This window comes from Columba livia, chromosome 2 (genome assembly GCF_036013475.1).
Source record: "Columba livia isolate bColLiv1 breed racing homer chromosome 2, bColLiv1.pat.W.v2, whole genome shotgun sequence".
NCBI lineage: Eukaryota > Metazoa > Chordata > Aves > Columbiformes > Columbidae > Columba > Columba livia.
The window spans coordinates 27,850,487-27,870,316 of NC_088603.1; the positions used below are offsets into that span (position 1 = coordinate 27,850,487).

The 19,830-nt window shown below is 36.8% G+C and overlaps 1 protein-coding gene across 3 annotated transcripts in view; it reads right to left on the minus strand.

Moving 5' to 3' along the window:
* Positions 1-797: 797 nt before the first annotated feature.
* Positions 798-19,830, minus strand: part of COL28A1 (collagen type XXVIII alpha 1 chain) — a 56,682-nt gene continuing 37,649 nt past the window's right edge. For all 3 annotated transcript variants that reach the window (XM_065051139.1, XM_065051140.1, XM_065051138.1), the window contains 12 exons: positions 18,502-18,570; positions 12,047-12,115; positions 10,921-10,989; positions 6,896-6,964; positions 6,482-6,562; positions 6,356-6,391; positions 6,127-6,163; positions 5,297-5,851; positions 3,950-4,131; positions 3,191-3,407; positions 2,566-2,742; positions 798-1,607 (listed from right to left, as the gene is read on the minus strand). In XM_065051139.1, coding sequence (XP_064907211.1) covers positions 2,573-2,742; positions 3,191-3,407; positions 3,950-4,131; positions 5,297-5,851; positions 6,127-6,163; positions 6,356-6,391; positions 6,482-6,562; positions 6,896-6,964; positions 10,921-10,989; positions 12,047-12,115; positions 18,502-18,570 — 1,554 coding nt within the window. In that variant the 3' untranslated portion in view covers positions 798-1,607; positions 2,566-2,572. The remainder of the gene's footprint in view (positions 1,608-2,565; positions 2,743-3,190; positions 3,408-3,949; positions 4,132-5,296; positions 5,852-6,126; positions 6,164-6,355; positions 6,392-6,481; positions 6,563-6,895; positions 6,965-10,920; positions 10,990-12,046; positions 12,116-18,501; positions 18,571-19,830) is intronic.

The window sequence follows — 19,830 nt, forward strand, 5'->3', positions numbered from 1 at the left end:
TGTTTTAGACATGAATTCACTATTAAAGTTCTCCAGCCATAGGTATTCTTGGTATGATGGCACTGGTTTTACTATTGAACAGTAGTTTGATTCTTTCCATGATCTTTTTGTGCCACCAGCAGGAAGTTTATCTGCTTGAAAACTTTTACTTGACCTTTTATTTTATTTGCTGCTTACATCCAGTTTTATATGTAGCTGATTTTGTTTACCACTAGAGTCTGTCTACAGCATTTGTGATATACTTTGAAACAACTTATTTTTCTGATGGAAAAAACCCTAACAGACTTCTAAAAGTTTTGTCAAATTTTGCTGAGTTCTTTTTTTTCGTGTGAATGAAACTAATTCTCAATTTCAACAGCTTGACTTTTGTTCTGTACCAAATCCCTTCATTTTCAGGATATCACAGGACACATAGCACAAAGTAGTGACCTTGAGTTTTACTGCTCCATGGCAAACAGAAATCAATCGTGCCCTCAGGGTTTTTTTGAGTGATCATCATATAAGTTCTGAGTATAATAAGAACAAGATTTTTCAGGGAGGGGGACGCTGTCAGTTTATTCTTTTCTCATTTGAAACTCACTAACAAGGCCAGATTTTTGGAAAAAAAAAATAAAACTTTGAAACTGTACTTCAGGTAAATCTTTCCACAGAATGAAGTTTGCATCCTATCTGCTGGGAACAAGTTCATTTTGCATTGTAGATGCTATCGTTTGCTTACAAGGGGGGGTGGTTCAACTGTCAAACTGTCTGTGTAGATACTAGTTATTTGTTTGCAAAGAAATAACAACGCAGGACTCTTTATCAGGTATTGCTTTCCATTTTAATCACATACTCGGCATTTTCAGTTTTAACGATACATTCACATAGGATTATGGCTAAAAGTAGAAAATATATATGTAAACATTTATATGCGTCTTTCAGTGCTTTTCCCTTTTAAAAATTAATAGCATATATTAGAGTGATTTTTTGTTTTGTTTTCTTTAACACAGAGGCCCTGAGAAATTGAAATGTATTGACTAGCCTGAAGGATGTGAAGAATCCTGTTTTTAATTCTGAATAAAAGTCCTACCTTTATAATTAGTTGAAAATATTATATTGATGTTAATCCATATGTGCTTTAAATGCAGGGCGGGACCCTCTAACCCTCTAATTACATATAGCTGTGGTATTTACACTCCAAAGAGGAACTCTAATTAATGGAACTCTTACTTTGTGTCTCTAAATGCTGTATTAAGAGTCCTAATTTCAGGAACCATTTACTCTTGTTTAGAGCACATGACCTCTGTCATTAAATGTTGAATGCAAGCACTTTTGATATTTTAATTGTAAAAATAGACTTTCATCATGTAGTAGTAACAAATTAATATAAATTTGGAGGGAAAAGGTATGTTTCCATGTGTATATGTGTGATTGTAAGTTATTGCTACGGTGTTGCAGATAACATAGGTTATACAACAATCTAGTTAATGTGAATACCATAGTGGGGAAAGCTGTAGAGCATGGCAGTAATATATTCATGTTAAGATATAATTTTGGATTCTTCTCGGTCATTTCTTCCTCAATACACGTGAACTTCCAGCTTTAAAAGCTGCCAACAGCAGTTGTTTCTAGAAGAAATAAGGGATTGATTAATTTTCATGAAATGTTTTAAAAAACAACACACTGCAGCTCAGTGGAATTTTCCTGTACTGAAAGATGAAATAAAGTACTTAATACTATTTCTTGGGATGAGCTCTGCGGCTTCTGTAAAGGAAGTTACGCACTGCTGATCAGCATGCTCTGAGGTCCATGTCTCACCGAGCATGTGGAACTAAGGCAGTTAGTACAGTCTGCTTGAATTTCAAAAACGTAAGGTCCCTCCCCAAAGGAAGGTTATACTGATTTGAGATGGATAGTCTTCTAATTTATAATGGTGAGAAGAGGAAAACAAAGGAAAGGGCATAAATGGTCAGGGGAAAGAAGTCACTGGAGGATGTACGCTATAGTCTGTCCTACTCAGTATAGTTGTAAGTGATCTAGGGAAGGGAGTAAAAAGTGAGGTGACAAAGTTTGTGATAACACTGTGTTACTCTGAAGAGTAAAGAAAAGCGGTGACTGCAAGAATTACAGAAGGACCTTGTGATATTGATGGCGTAGGCTGTGAGTGGCAAAGGAAAACTGAGTTTTGATATGTGTGAAATAATAAATGAGGGGAAAAAATATCCTAAATTTACATTAAATATGATGGGTTCTCAGCTTATCCTATAGATGAGTTCTTTGACTTACAATCTGTGAAGATACCATCTTCAACTTCAGTAATGGTAAAAAAAAAATCAAATACAATGTTAGAAACTATAAGGCAAGGAATAGAGAAGAAAGAATACCTCACTGTGCCTAAATATATGACCACCAAGTTCACTTCTGATCGCACCATCTCAAAAATTTTCAGAGAAACATATCCAGGTTGATCAAAGGTATAATATATGATGTGATAAGTATGCATTGTAGGGGAGCCATTTAAATAACCTCAATCTTTTTAGCCTGGAAAACAGGTGATTGAAGGACGACCTGATGGAGATAACTTACTTATTCATCAATCAACGCAGGTTTCTCGACATTCCTTTTCTGTTTCAAATCTATTGTTGGTACCGTTACAACCTCCGTACCAGAACTGGCCACAAGAATTGCCATTCTTGTCATAATACCATTTCACCACGTAGTCCCGACAATCCCCTGGTTGCATAGGTTCCAAGCACCTTGGATCTGAAAGTGTGTCAGTACAAGTTAGCTTGGGATCTGCAGATAAGTTACATTATCCTAGAAGTGCCTCATTCAGTAAGAACAGCACCCCTTTCTTTCCTTGTAGTACCTGGGAGTACATATGCTCCTCTCAAATTTGTACCCAAGTTCCATGTTTATTAATAAGTTACCTGAACAGGTCTAAACAAATACAAGAACAATTTGAAACAAAACTGCCTAAATCCTGATGTAAGAACCACACTGCTATTTAAATACCTAAGCACACAATTGGTACATAGAGGTTGTTTGTCATCTTGGTTTGAAACTTTGGCTCTCACCATGTCCACAGCCAGAGCATCCAGAAAAACAAAAGTGGTAAAATCTAGTAACTGTTTTTGGGGAGAGAGTGAGGTTTGCTGGTTGGTTGGTTTTGGTGCAGACTGGCTAACCAGGATCTGAGGACAGTACTCACCTTTTTGGGTTGTTGCTACCTGTGTTTGCAACACCGTCAGGTGGCGATCTTCAGCAGCAGTGACACTGAACAAAGGATTGACAGCGGGATTCTGAGGTCTGATTTCAGATATGTCATAAAGCGAGGGAAATCTTGATTCTCTGGGAGCAGAGGTGGTTGTGGTGTGATCCTGAGCAGATGGCAGCAGCTTAGTATATCTGGTCCGTGGTGGACTAAGCTGCAAAAGGAGTCAAAAATCTTATAACTTAAAATTCTGTCTGGGCTCAGATGCTAAGAGAAAAAAAATCGAGACAATTATGTAGGAAACTATTGCTAATTAATGTGTGAAAAAATACCATTAACAGCAGGTGGGTTCAGACCTCCTTCTAGTGATTACTCAGGATGTGACGATAATTTTAACAAATGCATTTTCTGATGCTGAGACCTCAATGAAAAGGCAAAGTAATACCTTCCATTTAGTCACTAGGCAAAATTAATTCAGCTGAAGCAAAATTTCAGTTGCTACTTAGTCTGTAATATAAATAAAACAAAAAATTGAAGAAACCCTGGGGTAAGTCAGTGCTTCTTAACATCTAGTACACCCACTGTGAATGATCTGACATCTTCAGTATGTCAAGAAATTACAGGCAGGAGGAACAGGGAATTTGTTATTGATAGATAAACACATGTACATTATGCTTCTCCAAAGATCTTTTTTTTAATTCAAACAAAGACACACATCTTTTAAGAACATTTGATAACTGTTACTTCTTTACTTACTGGGTAACTAATTCCTTCTGTAGGAAGTGTATAAATCTCCAAAGTAGCCACTTCAGGTAACTGGGTATTAGTAACTTCACTGGCAATTTCGGATTCTGGACTTGGAGATAAAATGTTATCTTTTCTCATGTAGGCTTCGGACACATTGTCACAGATTTTTGTGATCAGTTTATTTTCAAGAGCTAAAAATTTTAACAAAATTATTAAATTTAATAAGGGTAATCAAGAAAAGTCATAATGATTCACCACAAGCTTCTAGTGCAGTATTAACCCTAAATCTTCAATGATAGTGAATTGTGAAAGGCCATCTTCTAAAGTTCTGTCAAGATGCAACTGAGAAGTAAGTAATGCACTCCGATTTTAAGGCCCTTTTGTTTAAGAAGAAACAGATAAAATACCAAGTAATAGCTCAACAGTGAGAAAAAAAACAACAACAACAAAACTGAGTGAAGGCAAGAAAGTGTTTACATGTAGGAAGGAAAAAGAAAAACTGCGTGGCACATTCTATTTATTTGCACAAAAAATTCAGTGACTGGGAATACTTTTATGGTGAATGCTGGAGCCTGAGTCAGAGCCCTATGTTTAACCCTAGTTGTGACCAGAACTGTAGCTTGGGCTCAGTTCTCACTGTTAATGCCTTAAATTCAGACTTAACTCCATCCACAGTCTCAGCAAAAGTTTTGCTCAGGAAAAATATACTTTGTAGGGCTAGTTTGCAGTCAATCTAGATAAATGCAATTTTTTCACAGGTCATAGGTTTCCTTTGGATTTTCTCCTGATTCCAGCTCTGGCCACACAATTTTTCAAGCCACAGTTTGAAATAGACAATGTCCTATTAGACCCCACTCCCTTGCTTGTTGCTCCACCACCTTTTCCCTGGATGAAAGCATAGGTTTCCTTATGGCCTTCAGTACAAAAAAAAATACAAACAAGAGAGTGCTTGTAAGGGAGAGTGAAGGGACTCTAAGATTGGCAACAGCCATGTGAAAGAGAGGGAGACTGAAATGTTGCACCAAGGTGGAAAAAACTCTGCATTTCTCTGGAATGAAATCATGGCAAAGCACAAAAGGACTGCGAGGGAAGACTGATGCAAACCCTCACAAAAGAGAAGTGCCCCAAAGAAGGCCTCGGCTTGGAAAACTGGTGTTCGTTGTGTTTGTTTCTGCAGGAGGTAAAAATTTGGCAAAGGTTTTATCTGGCCAAAGAAAAGAGAAACAGAAGAAAGAGCCACATCCAAAAGAGAAACCTAAGCTGCCATTCAGCAGGCTGCCTTGCCCTCCTGTGGAAAAGGCTAAACTCTCTTAAACACCTATTTCAAATTTCCCCTTCAAACATAGATTCTTTTACCTGAAAGTGTCATGAAGTCATCTATCTGGTAAACATGTTCATCATCAGGGTCTGTTGCAATGAGCTGCATTTCTTTCAGAAAATCATCATAATGAGGATCAGTCCTTTGAACAATGCCAATGACAAATATCTCGATATTTGTAGCATGGGCTTCCCTTACTACAGTATCCAGTTGTACTTTATCACGAGTGTCTGCTTGCCCATCTGTTATTACAACAGCCACTTTTCTTACTGCTGGGCGCGCTGCCTGAAATAGCTGAATGGATTCCTGGATAGCAGAAGCCGTGTATGTGCCTTCTCCTAAGTAGGGCATTTTATCAACAGCGGATTTCAGGTGCTCTTTGGTTGTGTATTGGTTCAGAGAAGACACCAACTCCACCTTATGGCTGAAGTTGACGATGCCAATGCGGGCTGTAGCGTGGTTGGCCGATACCTTGTCAATTACTGTTTTCATAAAAGTTTTGATAATATTGAAGTTATCTGGTCCAACGCTTTCTGAACTGTCAATGACAAAGACTAGTTCCAGTGGTGTTACTCTACATCTGATACCACAACCTAGAAGAAGAAATATTTCAGACATTTTATGAGAAACCATATATCAGATTTATAGTCAGTTAAAGGTCAAATAATTAATTAATGTATAGTTACTGATACTGATAAACAGAAACAAGAGTTGGACATTACTTCCAGCATAGATTTGGGAACATAGTGAACATTGTTTTACATCAGTATCCTCACACACAAATATGCAACAGACAAATCTATTTGGTCAATGTAAATTCAGTGTGTTTTATTAGAACTGTTTTTTTTTTCCATACTGGAATGCTTACCACATATTTCATTGATAAGCCTGATAACTTCTTCTCTCTGAAAAAGAATATGTATTAATTTGCTGTGTGCTCTAGTTTTAAGATTGCTAAAATCTATTTAGTTATTTATTTACTTACAAATTGCAGGCAATGCAATGCCCCTTAAACAACCTTGTGTAACATCACATAGTTTTTAAATATTTTCCCAAATAAACTCCTACCTTTTAAATTAGTTCCTTTACATACTTACCGAAAGACCAGGTTCACCTTTTTTTCCCCAAATTCCCTGAAAACAGGTAGAGTGAGATAATTAATAAAAGCCAAATTTGTCTAATTTCTATTGTGTAAAATGAAGTAATATGAAAACATGTTTTACCTTTGGTCCTGGAGGTCCTGGGTCTCCAATCTCTCCTTTGGCACCTTTGCTCCCTGGATCACCTTTATCTCCATAGTCTCCCTAATTTAAAACAACCTTATTAAACACAATCAGTAACTCCAGTTGTGTTGACAGTCAGAGCTGGAGTTATGGTTCAACAAGCTTTTAAGATAAATTTTCTCTCTTCCTTTTTTTTTTTTTCTTGGTGTGTGTGGCTGGTTTATCTTGTATGTATTATGAAGACAATATCTGAAAGCAGGCTCCCAGATAAAGCAATAATAGTAGGCATTTACCTTGCTAGCTATACAGGGCAATGTCTTTGCCTTCTCTTTATCTTCAGAGACTTGTCACACCAAGTAACTGATAAAGAACAAAAAATTATCTTTTTTTCCTTACCACAAAGCCAGGATTTACCTTTGGTCCAGGAAGGCCAATTCCTATTGATCCCTTTAAGCCAGGCAAACCTTGATTTCCTTTTTCTCCCTGAACAGAATATGGAAAGTAAGTTTAACTAAAAATTAAAGTAAAATCTATGCTGTATGTATTCACTTTATAACATTTTGCATGATGGAGAAAGCCAGACGATTGTATTATGCAATGAAACACATTTTCAAGACAACAGTGGTCTGAAGCTGAAGAAATAAGTAATTTTGTCTGATTCAGAACACACATGAAGCCTTTATAAGGTATATAATGGAGAATTTATTTCTGATTAATTAAATGAAATATTGTAATTTCACTGAAACAGATGAAAGACAAAAGTAACCTCAGTGTGGCTCAAACAGTTATTCATCCAGTCTGCAAGCAGTAAAACAGGTCCAACACAAAGCTTCTCTAGAAATACACACCCAGAATCTCTTCGGGGTTGACTTAGTTTTTCTGGCCTTAAGTAAATAAAAAGACTTCTCTGCTTTTCACACCGTGGAGACCAGAACATCTTTCTGCTGGTACTTCAAAAGACAGTATCAGTCCAGCTACCAAGTTTGAAGTTGTTTATAATGATTGTTCTCCATGACCACCTGTACGCACACATACTTGAGAAGCATGTTCATGCCAGCAGTGTGGGCACACAACATGTGGGCGTAAAACACAGCTGTTATAAAGTATGTACAGAAAATCTGTCACAGCATCTGGCTTCCAGAAAATCTCTTGTTTTATTTAATATGGAAACACAATATGTTTTTTGTATCAACTGCTGTGTACATTTTAAACACAGCTAGACGGGATTATATGCCCTGATACATAAATGCTTCACCATAATTCACATTATGTACGTAATTCCCATTACAGCAGTGATGGTGCAGATACCAAAACCAGCTCAAGAAAATGGCAATGAGATCAGGAGCAGTCATCATCTGTACCAAACCTAGCCTATAGATGCAAGTACAAGCTTAGTTTTACTCTTTTCAGTCCAGAGCTCTCAGAATGTCTCACTAAAGCATCTTTTACTAATATTCCTTCCCCACTAGGGTTCTCACACAACTTCCAATTAACACCTTTGCAGATCTGCAGAGCACGTATGTATGAACCAGAATTACGATACGCTGTGTATTCCAGTGGTCCTTCCTTAATAATGAATGTCAGATCCAACATTGACTGCTGCTTTTTGTTACATTTGACATTGTTAGGGTGGTCCTCAGGCCATGAAAACTGAATGAGACCTTCTAAAAAATGTTGTACCTGCACAGCTGACATTTCTCACAGGCACACGTGTGAGTTTTATCCTTTAAATGTCAACTGAGGAACCAAATTTTGCTTCCTCTACTTGTGCAAGAAGGATTTATCATATTAATAGATACCATAAATGAACATATAGTAAAAACTAACAACTATGCTGTATTAGTTTAAAAATATGTTGCTTTCCCAGTTCAATCCCTTTACATGATTAAATTCAAACCTGACCATCAATCTTATCATAAAAACCAAAGTGGTATGCACGTAAAAATGCATACACTTGGATCCCTGACCCCAATATCCTGCTAGATTACTGATCAATAAGCAGACTTCTATGTAAAAATGTCATTCTATGAACTAAGTGCAGATCTGAGAATGTCTAGACTGTGGTTTTGAAAGGAAACCAAGCATAAAAAAGAAAACCCGTGAAAGTAGCTATCAACATAAAGTTACTCAAAAACCATCTCATTTTTGACATTCCGTTCTTACCATATACAAACTAAGCTTTATGTATATATATATTAAAAAATACTTTGAGTGATAGTTGAAATCCAGGAGCACGGTATTTTTAAGCTGATGAGCAGTGGCCAAAAGAAAAAAGCCTGATATGGCTCTGAAGAGATGGAAAGACAGAAGCAACAGAAGCTCAACGAGCATCAGTGTATGGAGGAAACTGGTACTACAGGAGCAATACAGTTGCCAAAGTTGTTCAGAAAGAAGTTGTTCCTAAGAATTATATAAAAATAATCAGAATTTTAAAAAGTGATTCCTAAGAGAAGAAAATTTAAATGACAAGCCTGTACCTACACAACTTGTGGAACACTGTAGAAACAACACCAGCTGAGTTTGATCCACCACATATTGCAGTTTTGTTTTCAAACCCAAAGATTCCACAGCCAGAACCCATGTTACTTCCCCACATCCCTAGATTCCACATCCTTACACTACAAACACACCTTTGTCTGATAGCGCATGTCAGTGGACCATGTTCTTTCACTAGAAAACTTCCATGATGCAACTGAATTCTTTGCAAATCTAAAACATGCTTTAGATATTTATTCATAGCAGTGCAAAAATAACATCCAAAACTGTGTGTATCTATATATACAGAGAGAGAGACAGAGAGTGAGATGTATATGTACACACTGAGAATATTTTGACTAACCTTTATCTTTCTTCAGAAACCAAAAAGATATGATATAATCTATAATTTTTTCATGTATCATCAGACACATTTGATTGTTGAAACATTTCTGTTCAGAATAGCAATTGCGCTTTTATAAATAACCTCACATACCCATAGTATTAACAAATATCTATCCTAAGTATTAGGTTCTGGAAACATGTAAGAAATGTCTGTTAAAGCCAGGAAGGAAATAGTTTTTCTATACCATAAAGCCATACAGGGATGGCAGAAATTTTTCTATTTTCCATATAAATAGAGCTAAGAGCCTTCAGAGATTCAGCAAACAAAGGAAGAAAAGAAAATAAGAAGTTGCTTATGCCCTCACATTAAAATACATAATAGCTTTGTGGTTACTGATAACAATTAATACAGAAGAAAACTGCAAATAGATCAGAACCAAAGATCTACATAGTCATGACTCAAACTGTGTAGAGATCTCTGTCCAGGGAAGTCCTGAGATGAGATAAATCAGAATCTGTCAAAGAGAGTTATAAAATACGGAGAAAAGAAAGAAAAAAAAGAAGGTCTCTCTGCAGTGCATGATTAAAAATTAATAAGAAAATAGAAGACATTGAAGCTGAAATCAGAGCAAGTACTGAACAAAACGAATTCAGAAGGAATCTGTGCTTTTCTGGTAAAGCTTGTATGAAGTAATTCCATGCTGAAACAAAGAAAGGTTCTCCTCTGAAACATCTTGCCAACAAGGTACGTTTCAATGATTTGTTGTTTTTGTTGTCTCAGCATGTCACTGTTTTCCAATTAAAACCTGTTTTGTCAATGAATTCCCTGGTGGCTTTAGTGTCTCCAGTCAACCGCAGTCTAGGGAGGCATCTTTCCTAACCCAAAAAAACCAGTGACCCCATTACTCAATCACTAGTGCTCTGACAGCCTAGAGCTGGAGAGCTGAGTGCAGTCCTGATACAGGGAAATACTCAATCATATGCTCTACTTCAAGCACACTGATTTAAGAGAAACAGGAGACACTCGGGTTGCTCTCCGCTAATGCCTCCAGTTTTAATAATTTTCTTCCACAGATTTATTACAAAGCAATTTATTAACTTTGAATGTTCAAAACATGTTACCATGTTTGTATTTCTCCTTATAAGGAGAGAAGTTGTAATTATGGCTGGAACTGGGTGATTAAAAACCTGATGAAGAGTATGTGGGAGATTGGCTAATTTCTTTTATACTCCTGTAATTATTGTTTGAGTTATTTTGACATGATAGATCTCTGTTACTGTCTTCTACAAGGTCACCCAGAGAAAACCCTGGATGTTTTCATTGGAGTGTCCTTTAATTCTAAATAAATCACTAAGATGTGATAAAGATTACACTTTGTTTCCCAGGTTAAATATCTTTGTAACGGCAAGAATAATAGGAGAGCAACTGGGTGCCAACAATAGCAAAAACTCAAGAGTTAAACTAAATATTACATACCTTATGAAGAAGAAATTTAAATATACAATGAAAATTTGTAGGAGCTCACTGACTCAGTGGCAAAGAGAAAAACAGACAACGAATCTCCTTAAGAGACACTTTTGAAAAGACACTGGACAGATCTCACATTAAAGTGGATTACCTTGCTTCCTTGGATGCTGTCACCAGAGGGTCCCGGTGGACCAGGCATGCCTTTCTGTCCCATGATACCCTGTAACAGTCAGTGGGGCACAAAAAGAAGAATTAGGCAGTGAACTCTATTCCTGGTAACATTTAGAAGGTAATCTCAAAGGCTCTGCAAGCAAAATGTAAAACCACGTCAAAGACCATAGTTCCAACTCTTTTTGGTTAATGGTTTCTCACTGTGGGTCTTTGCAAATTCTTGGCAAATTCCCAGGAAAGCCCAGGAACAAGTAAGCTGAAAATAATTAAAGAATAAAATTTGCCTGTGAAAGTGATACATCCTGAGAAAATATCCATGCTCTGTTGCTTATTGCATTTCTGTAACAGGGTGGTAATAGAAATGTTTCCCCATTTACATACTGGTTTATTAAAAATGGCAGTGAAGACTTCTGTTAATCTCTGCTAAGGAAATCACACAAAAAGTTACCGAGGTATATCTATTTTTAATTTAAGTAAAGAAATATACACAATATTTCTCCTCATTGCCTCTGTAAAAATGATTGATGAATACATCTATAATAAAGAAATCCAAGCATGCATTGAATTTCTTTTCTTACCGGCATGTCTTTTTTGAACTATAAATCACTTTAGTGGAGGGAGAAAAAAAATGCGCAGATGTTGCATGCTGGCTGCTTATAGAATTGACCTTTTTGTCTTCATGTTTTTTTTCTTTCCTAATGGTTTTACTAATTAAATTAATTGGAGCCAATTTCATTGAGCAAAATTTACAAACATAAAATTCACATTTAACATATTTTCCACCACAAAAGAATCTCTTGGAAACAAAATAGATAGAAATGGAAGAATGCATCATTTAAATAATTTATCAGCTGGGTTGTTCTGTTCAATTTCCAGCTGTAATCTCATAAAGTTTAGCTGCAAATGCAATTGTCATCTGGTCAGTATTCCTTCCTAATCTGGTTGTAGAAGTGTATGGTCAGTTCCCATGTTTTTATGCTTGATTTCTCCTGCACTTGCACCAATATAAATCAAAAACTGATGAAGACGTTTCTGTGTCCGACAGATCAGCCTGGCAGCCAGCATCACAAAAGAGCAGAAAAGCTTCAACACGGCATCGTACCAACCTTAGGTCCAATTGTTCCAATGCCCCGTGGCCCTGGGGGCCCAGGATAACCTCTCATTCCACGGTCTCCCTGAAAATAGTCACAGAAATGTCAGTTACTCATCACCTATTAACTGTTAAAAGCTTTCATCCACTTACAAAGCAGTCAAAATACTGAGTTCAAAAAACAAACCAAACAAACGTCACATACATAAACCCTTGCTCTATAGATAGATATTTTGTAAAGCCCCAAATGAAGGCACCTACATTTAAGCTCTAGGTGAAGAACATTATTCCTCAAGCAAAGGTCCATGTGATCAAGATTGTCAGCAGAGTAAGGACTCTAATTTGCAAACCTATTAGCTACAGAGGAAAAAGAAAAGCAAACTCATTTGGAAACAACACTATTTTTCAATCATGTTCTGCAGGGGCTTGCCAGGATAGACAGGGAGCTTTCTCGTGGGACACAGCAGAGATCATGCCCTTCACTGACACTGTGCTTGTTCTGAAACTAGAAACATTTAATTTCCGTAACTGTTGAACTAATGTGTTTATGAAAACTAAATGAATTTTAATAGCATTGATATGGAAGAACAAAAAGAACAGCCCTTTCTTGTTTTCTTAAAAAGCTTTAATGCATATATGCTTAGCTTGATTTCTTGAGGAAATGAGGCTTCAGTGATATTCAGCCTGTGATCTGCATGTCTGTGTTAGTCCTCTTTTTTTTCTCCTACTATATTCTGAACTCATCAGTTGATTTCAGCCAAACTAATCACAAATGTAGAGGCCTCGAGCATATTAATTTTTGACAGATTTGGTGATAATCGGATGCTGGGTAAAGAACAGACATTCAATTTATGTTTATCATGGGAAAAAAAACACAAACAAACAAACCAACAAACAAACAGACAAACCCAGCAAAGGACATGGGGACTGGGGGACATTACTGGTAAGGGTAAGGCACAGGGACATAAGAGGCAGTTTTGTTTTCCTCAGCCCATAATTGTACAAATGATGGAACAGGTACACATTCAGCACGTGATCACTAGAAAACTCCCACCAGTTTGAAAAGAAGAAAAAAAGAAATCTATAACTGACAAGTTAGAGATGCAAAAAATTCTGGATCAGGTTTAGCAAATGTACCTAAACCTATGCCTGTGCAGGCAAGTGCAAAAGAAAGAAATGCTCTGATAAGCTATAGATCATCTAATATATTAATAACAGAGCCAAAAAGAAATAGTATTTCTTGAAAAAATGAAAAAAATAATTATAAAACTGCTTCATTGTACTTGTTTTTGCACCCGGAAAAGCTGTAGAATGGCTGAGCCTGCAGAGGGAGCATTCTAACTAGGAGAGAGGTGCAAGTGTCTATCACACAAATCACAGATGACACTGGGAGTTGTGGCAGGAGAAAAGAAACAACATATCAAACTGATTAAAAAGGAAGGAAACAAAAGTACAGGATCTTTTACTGACTTCCTTTACTTTCCAGGAGGAATGTGTGCAGTCATTATAGCAATTGCTTTGAGGTGAAATGCTCAAGGTTCAGTCTCTAGCAAGAGACCACTCCAATCCTTTTTTTTTTTAATATGGCTATGGGACTCTCATGTTAAGTCCTGACATATGCACTATTTATGTAGATATATTATGGCCCAAACTATGCTCAGGTTTGATGGCTATGGAGAGGTGGGAACTCTGAATCCAAAGGCGAAGGCTGAGCCCGAGTTTACAATGCTTTCATTCTTGATGTAACATTTGGCTTCTGAATTTATCTTCAATTTCTCTTTCTTCCAAAGCACCGGAGCCTGGCCGGCTTGAGTCAGGACATAGGCATGGCACATGGGTGCTCTTAGCTCTAACTTGTTGTGTCAAGCTTATTGGGTAAAATTGATTGCTATGTTCAGTAGGAAGGGAATTTCACCCTCAGATTTGATTGGAGGGGGGATTTTATTGTTCCTCTCTGGTCTGGCCTGTAAAAGGGAACTAAAGAGAGGGCTGCTCTCATTAGTAGTGTTCTTTTACCTCATATGACCTGGGGCTTTTACATCATGCCTTCCCTGCTAATGCAAAGAGCCAGTATATTGGCAATACCCTTGAACATTTTGCCTCTTTTTTTCACACCCCCCAAAAATTCTATCTACAAACTCCTAAAGACTACAGTCTTAAGTACTTAAAGATTGTAGGCTTAAGTCTGGTACATAGTGCAGTGTCACGTCCCTCTGCAGTGGGATGAACAGAATACCTATTCTTGATCCTTTAAAACCTCTCTGGTTTCTCAGTTCCTCCTGCAGTGCATTTTCTTACAATTACCTTGAGCCTGTCATATTACTAGGAAATACTGAGAGGCCAGGAAAATGTAGTCATCTTCCTATCTAATATCATCTGTTATCAAAGGAATAATTATGTCCCCACAAACCATAATAAAACCTTAAGCTGTTTGTAGGAGCTTCATGGGCAGAATTGCACAGACCAGCCCAAGCTTTCCCTGCCCAAGCCTCCTTCCGAACCTGACAGAGATGCCAGAGCTAAGACATGGATGCACAGGTAAGACTTTACATTATAAGTTTTTTTAGGAGATCCTAGGCTGCTGTGGCCTGTGAAACAGCCTGTAAGCCGCTGTGATGGAAGGCAGGTTACCAAACAAGTAAATGATTCCTTATGGCCCAGTATCCAATATACCCACAACCTGCTTTTAGACCAGTCCTGACCAAAAAGAGTGTAAGGGTGACTTGAAGTCATCTGTGTCTTCCTCCCACGGGTAACACATTCTTACACAGGGTCGTTGCAGGTGAAAGATTGAATTTTAGCCTCACATGCTTAGTTAATACCAGATGTCCCACTGAAAAGCTCTTTTGTAGAGCTTTATAGTAATCCTATGTTTCTGTATTTCTTGGCTTAGAGAAAAAGACTTATTTTGCTTTATGAGTTGTGAAGTGCAGCAGTTCTTTTTTTCTAAGGTGTGACACTAAACTGTCCTCCAGGGAATTCATTTCAAGAAGGATTAGTACTGTTCTTTGATGAGGTCTAATTTATTTCCTGTACTGTGCTTGTAGACAAGTATGTCATCATCAGCAAAACAGTGAACTAGAAAAACACCACTGAAACAAGAAATAAAGAGATGAGTCAAGACAGTGTAAAGTATGGGACTCCAATATCTATTATTTACCATTTGTTCAAGAAAATTCACCAGATGACCTAATGGTCACCTGCAAAATATATCTTGGCTTCCAAATATATATACCTCACTTACTGTGAAGTATCTATATTTGATACTGAAATATACAACAGACACTGCAGTACTCTCTTTAGTGAAGGCTAGTGGACACAATGGTATTTGTAAGAAGAACCATTAAAAAAGAGACATTTCATGACTACTTTCCACATTTTAGTTCAAATAGACAGGGCCCAGGCTGCAAAAGTTATTTATATTGCAACTGGATCCAGTCCAAATATTCACGCATTAGGGACTACGCTTGGAGTTTCAACAATCCTGCTGCTATCCAGTTACTGACAATGAAGCTTGCTTTATTTCTAGTGCTGGGTTCTTGCTCTTGAATGTCTGTAACCCACCTCCTAGTTGGCAACAGTGCTTTTAAATAACTTTTTAATTATATTCTGACATTATTTGCTTCTGTTTTAACGCTACAAAAAATAGGGTGCTGCCAGGATTGAATGCATCCCACATGTTCCAATTTTGTTTTCATGTGAATTTGACCTCTGATACATAAAATTCCTATCTAGCAGTGTGCACATATGTGAACCATTTCTGAAAGTGGGGAGAACAGAGCTCTGATTCAGCTGAGTGGAACATTCCTATATAATGATACTCAAAGGAATTTCAAATTAACTGGAGTGTAAATTTATCAAATAAATGTTCTTTTCTATATGCAGAGATTGCTGCTGTTTTTCTTATATTATTCTTTTTTTTTTTTTTTTTTTTTTTTTTTTTAATGTGGAAGGGATGAGAGATAGCCAGTGCACTTACATTTTATTTAAAAAAAAAAACAGAAGATTGTTCATTTTATGAACTAAGTTCTGGGGGAATTCTTGCAATTCAGGTGAATTTTATTATTTCCTTTTGGAATTAAATACTATTAAATTATAAGAGCCTCATCTCTTGGTCACAGATATTTCAATTTGCTCAGTTAAGTTCAGGTTGAAGTAATGGGCCTATTGCCCAATTTATTTTTAATCAGTAATTATCAACTAAAGGAACACAGGTCATACTCCTCCACAAAAAGATACTACCAATAAACCTTTACTAATCTGAATATGCTTCAGCCCACAGACCTGGAGGGATGATGATACTTCTTATGCTGTTCATGGGTGGACTGACAGGTAAGATTCAATGTCTTTATAAAGGAATGTGAGCAACTCACTTCAATTGGCAATGATTTACAACACTTAGAATGGAAAGCAAAAATTGTAAGTAGGTTAGTAGCCAATCTATGATTTAATTAAATATATATGTTATTATATCATGAAACTTCCACTGGTTTAGGAATTACTGTCATAAAAGTACTAGATCTCAGTTCTCTACTGCAAAAACTTGGTATATTATCTTTCACTTTGTAGCTTTTACCTCCTCCCCTACAATGCATTTTATGACACCATATTGTACTTCCATCACTCATGATCTGGGTTGCAACTTTCCTAATAATTATACAGTCAAAGAATTGCTTGTCCCAACAATTACTTGTGACCCATTTTCCGATCTTTCATATTAGACACTATGCACTATGATTTCACCAAGGTTATTTCTGTAAACCTTGTACATTTGTGATAATTTTCAGAAACACAACAACCAATGTTGAATTTAAAAATTCCAGTTGTGAGAAATTGTACTGTCATTATTATAGTGGTTTTCTTTCACTTAAAAAAAAAAAAAAGTTTCCATGTCAGATTTAATTCAAATTTCTTTATTTTAAACCCCTATATTCTCACTGAAATTTTGATTTCTATTCCTGGTGTTTGTAGTGTTTCAACCATGGCATCACATTGGGAGATCCTGATATGATCTTCCAATTCCTTTTCTTTGGGAAATACTACTTTCCAGAACTATGTATTTAGGAGATGGGGGAGCATTCCAGACATAATGATGCCCCCTAGACATTTTGTAGTCATAAGTTACATTTTTATCTAATACCTGCCTTGATAATTTCATACACTATTCTAGGAGTTTAATGAAATGTTCTTCTGTAGTACCAAGAACAATGTCTTGTAAGACAGTATTATATCAAGTCTTGTATCTCTATTTGGAAAATATATAATCTTATACTGAAAAAAAACCTAATTAGCTAGTAATACGTATTTTCTGTAAGTCTACATTCAATGACATAATTTAAATTACTTCTAGTTTTTTAGTTGTTTGTATCGTGGTTCAGACCCTGCATTACTTTATGGGAAATGTCTTGTATTAATAAGCAGTAATTCAGAACAGGAGCACAAAGCCTGATTTCTCAGATCCCATTGTCAGGTTAATCTATGATCATTCGAAAGTCAAGTCATTCTGTGGTCACTCTATGCTCAGGTCATTCTAAAGATGACCGTCCTTTGTTTTTTCCTTTATTGTGGATATGTTTTTAAGAAGTTATTGCTGTTGTTTATTTTAAATAGGAATTCTCATGTTCTGGGAACTGAAGTTGAAAGTTCTTTCTGTTTGGGAAACAAACTGTTTGGGCAATATTTATTTTGCTTTCTCCTGCAACAGGCTGCTTATTTCCTATTTCACATATGTAATGAGGAAACCATTAATAAAACCACTCTGTGGGATATTTTAAAAAAATCATGCTTGAGTTTAATCTTAAATCTCTTTTTTCCAAATTTTTATAACATAGTAGTTACAATGCAGCTTTTTAGGTGAATTACACACCACTTAGACCTTCATAACATTTTAGCTATTCTGTGTTTTTGCAAAAAAAAACTCAGGAATGTTTCAGTGTTGTATTTCTAACCCCTTTATCAGGTTTTTTTGTTTGTTTCTTTGTTTGTTTTTCTGCTGACTTTTGCATCTAAACTAATATTAATTTCAGATGAAGGTTTATAATCTTTCTTAATAAACTAATTCTAGGAACTTTTAAAGTATTTCACTAGTTCCATGGAAACAACATTTCCTGTGATTCCTTTGTCTTGTCTTCCCTTTATAGCAGATGGGAATTGCATAATTATTAGGCAATACTCTGTGTTGGATTCTGACATCCACATGGAAACTGCAGCATCTAGAAACATTCTGGGTCTTTGGATGTATGGAGAACCTGCAGATTTGCATAAAATCTGAGGATAAAGCAGGAATTGTTTTATATCTATCATGCCAGAGAAGTCTATCACAAGCTTGTCTTCTAACTGAAATGTAAAGTGGGATATGAGATTGTAGTGTTTTGCCATGTACATGTTCCATTCTAATATAACGCATTTTTCAGGAGATGTTTGTCTACCTTGTCTACTAGTCAGATGCGTATGGTACTATTGTACAAATACCTTTGGTCCAGCGTCTCCCACGCCTTTTGGGCCTACTGGTCCTGGGGGGCCTGCTGGTCCTGGAGGTCCCTGGTACAGCAGAGGAATAAAGTCAGTAGTTGTGCTAAAGTAAGAGCACTTGTGTTCTTCAACAAAGAGAACTTCAACAATAATTACTAATCTCTCTGGTTTTGCTGTATTTTGTCAAATCCTTCAAGTTTCCAATGTGTACTGAGCAACAGTCATCCTCAGTCCCAGGTGAAAACCTGAAAAGGCTACCAGAGTAGTGGAAAAAAGTTCATCTCTTTACTTAATAACATTGGAGTAATTAATTCTCAGCTCAGAGAAGCCAGTGAGAAAGCAGACATTGTTCCATAACTCATACAGTGCAGACATTACACACCTGAGATACCAGAGGTAACCCATCTAAATCTGGGGGCTGGGTAACTGTAACATACTTTATTGTATTTGTGTTCAACAGTGTCTTCTCCTGAAGTTCCTGCTCAATCCATCACAGACCCTCCAGCTGCCCTTCATACTGTGGGAGGTATCCTCCCCTTCCCTTTCAGTATTCATAGGGCAAACTTCTTTTCCCCATCATGCTATAGAGACTTAGCTACATAAATCTAGTCCATGTCTGACAGTGGTTTATGGAGTTGGCCTTTCCAGATCATGAGGTATGAAAAAGCAGCTCAAGAAGGGGAAAGATGCGTGCTGCAGCACAACAGAACCTTCATACATTTCAAGGACATGAACTCATGTAGCAGAGAGAAACGCAACCAGCTTTTACTGAACTCGGAGACTGAGTTGCAGGGAAGTGTGGCCCTTATGGCAGCTGTAGATGGGAATCCTAGAACAGATTTGGTTTCAGGAACACTAATGCAGAGCAAAGCTCTTTTTTTTAAATTGTCAAGTCACTAAAAGAAATGCAGGAAGCGCATACATATGTTTGTCATCCTGTGACTGGGCAGACTACAACCAGCACTCATTCACCTTTATTAGTCAATGATTATCAAACCAGACTTCTCTTGAATTATTTGATTAATTAAAAATGAAAAGTTTTCAGCTTCTCACTGACCTCTTTGATTCTGTATCTACCAATATTTCTTTTTCATGTGGTTTGAACAAGTCATCTTGACTTGTAAAGCTTGAAACTTCTGTTCCTATGTGGCGTTTTAAGGCCTACTAGAAGTTCTTCAGTCATCTATTTGCATCACTGCCTTCGTCATGATTGCCTTTGCATTTGCATTCTCATTTCAGTTTTAACTGGGATGACAGTAGGGTTTTTTCAGCTGTTTGCATGTCCTATGCTTAATAGGTCTGGGTTTGTTACTGGCACTCCTTGACCCT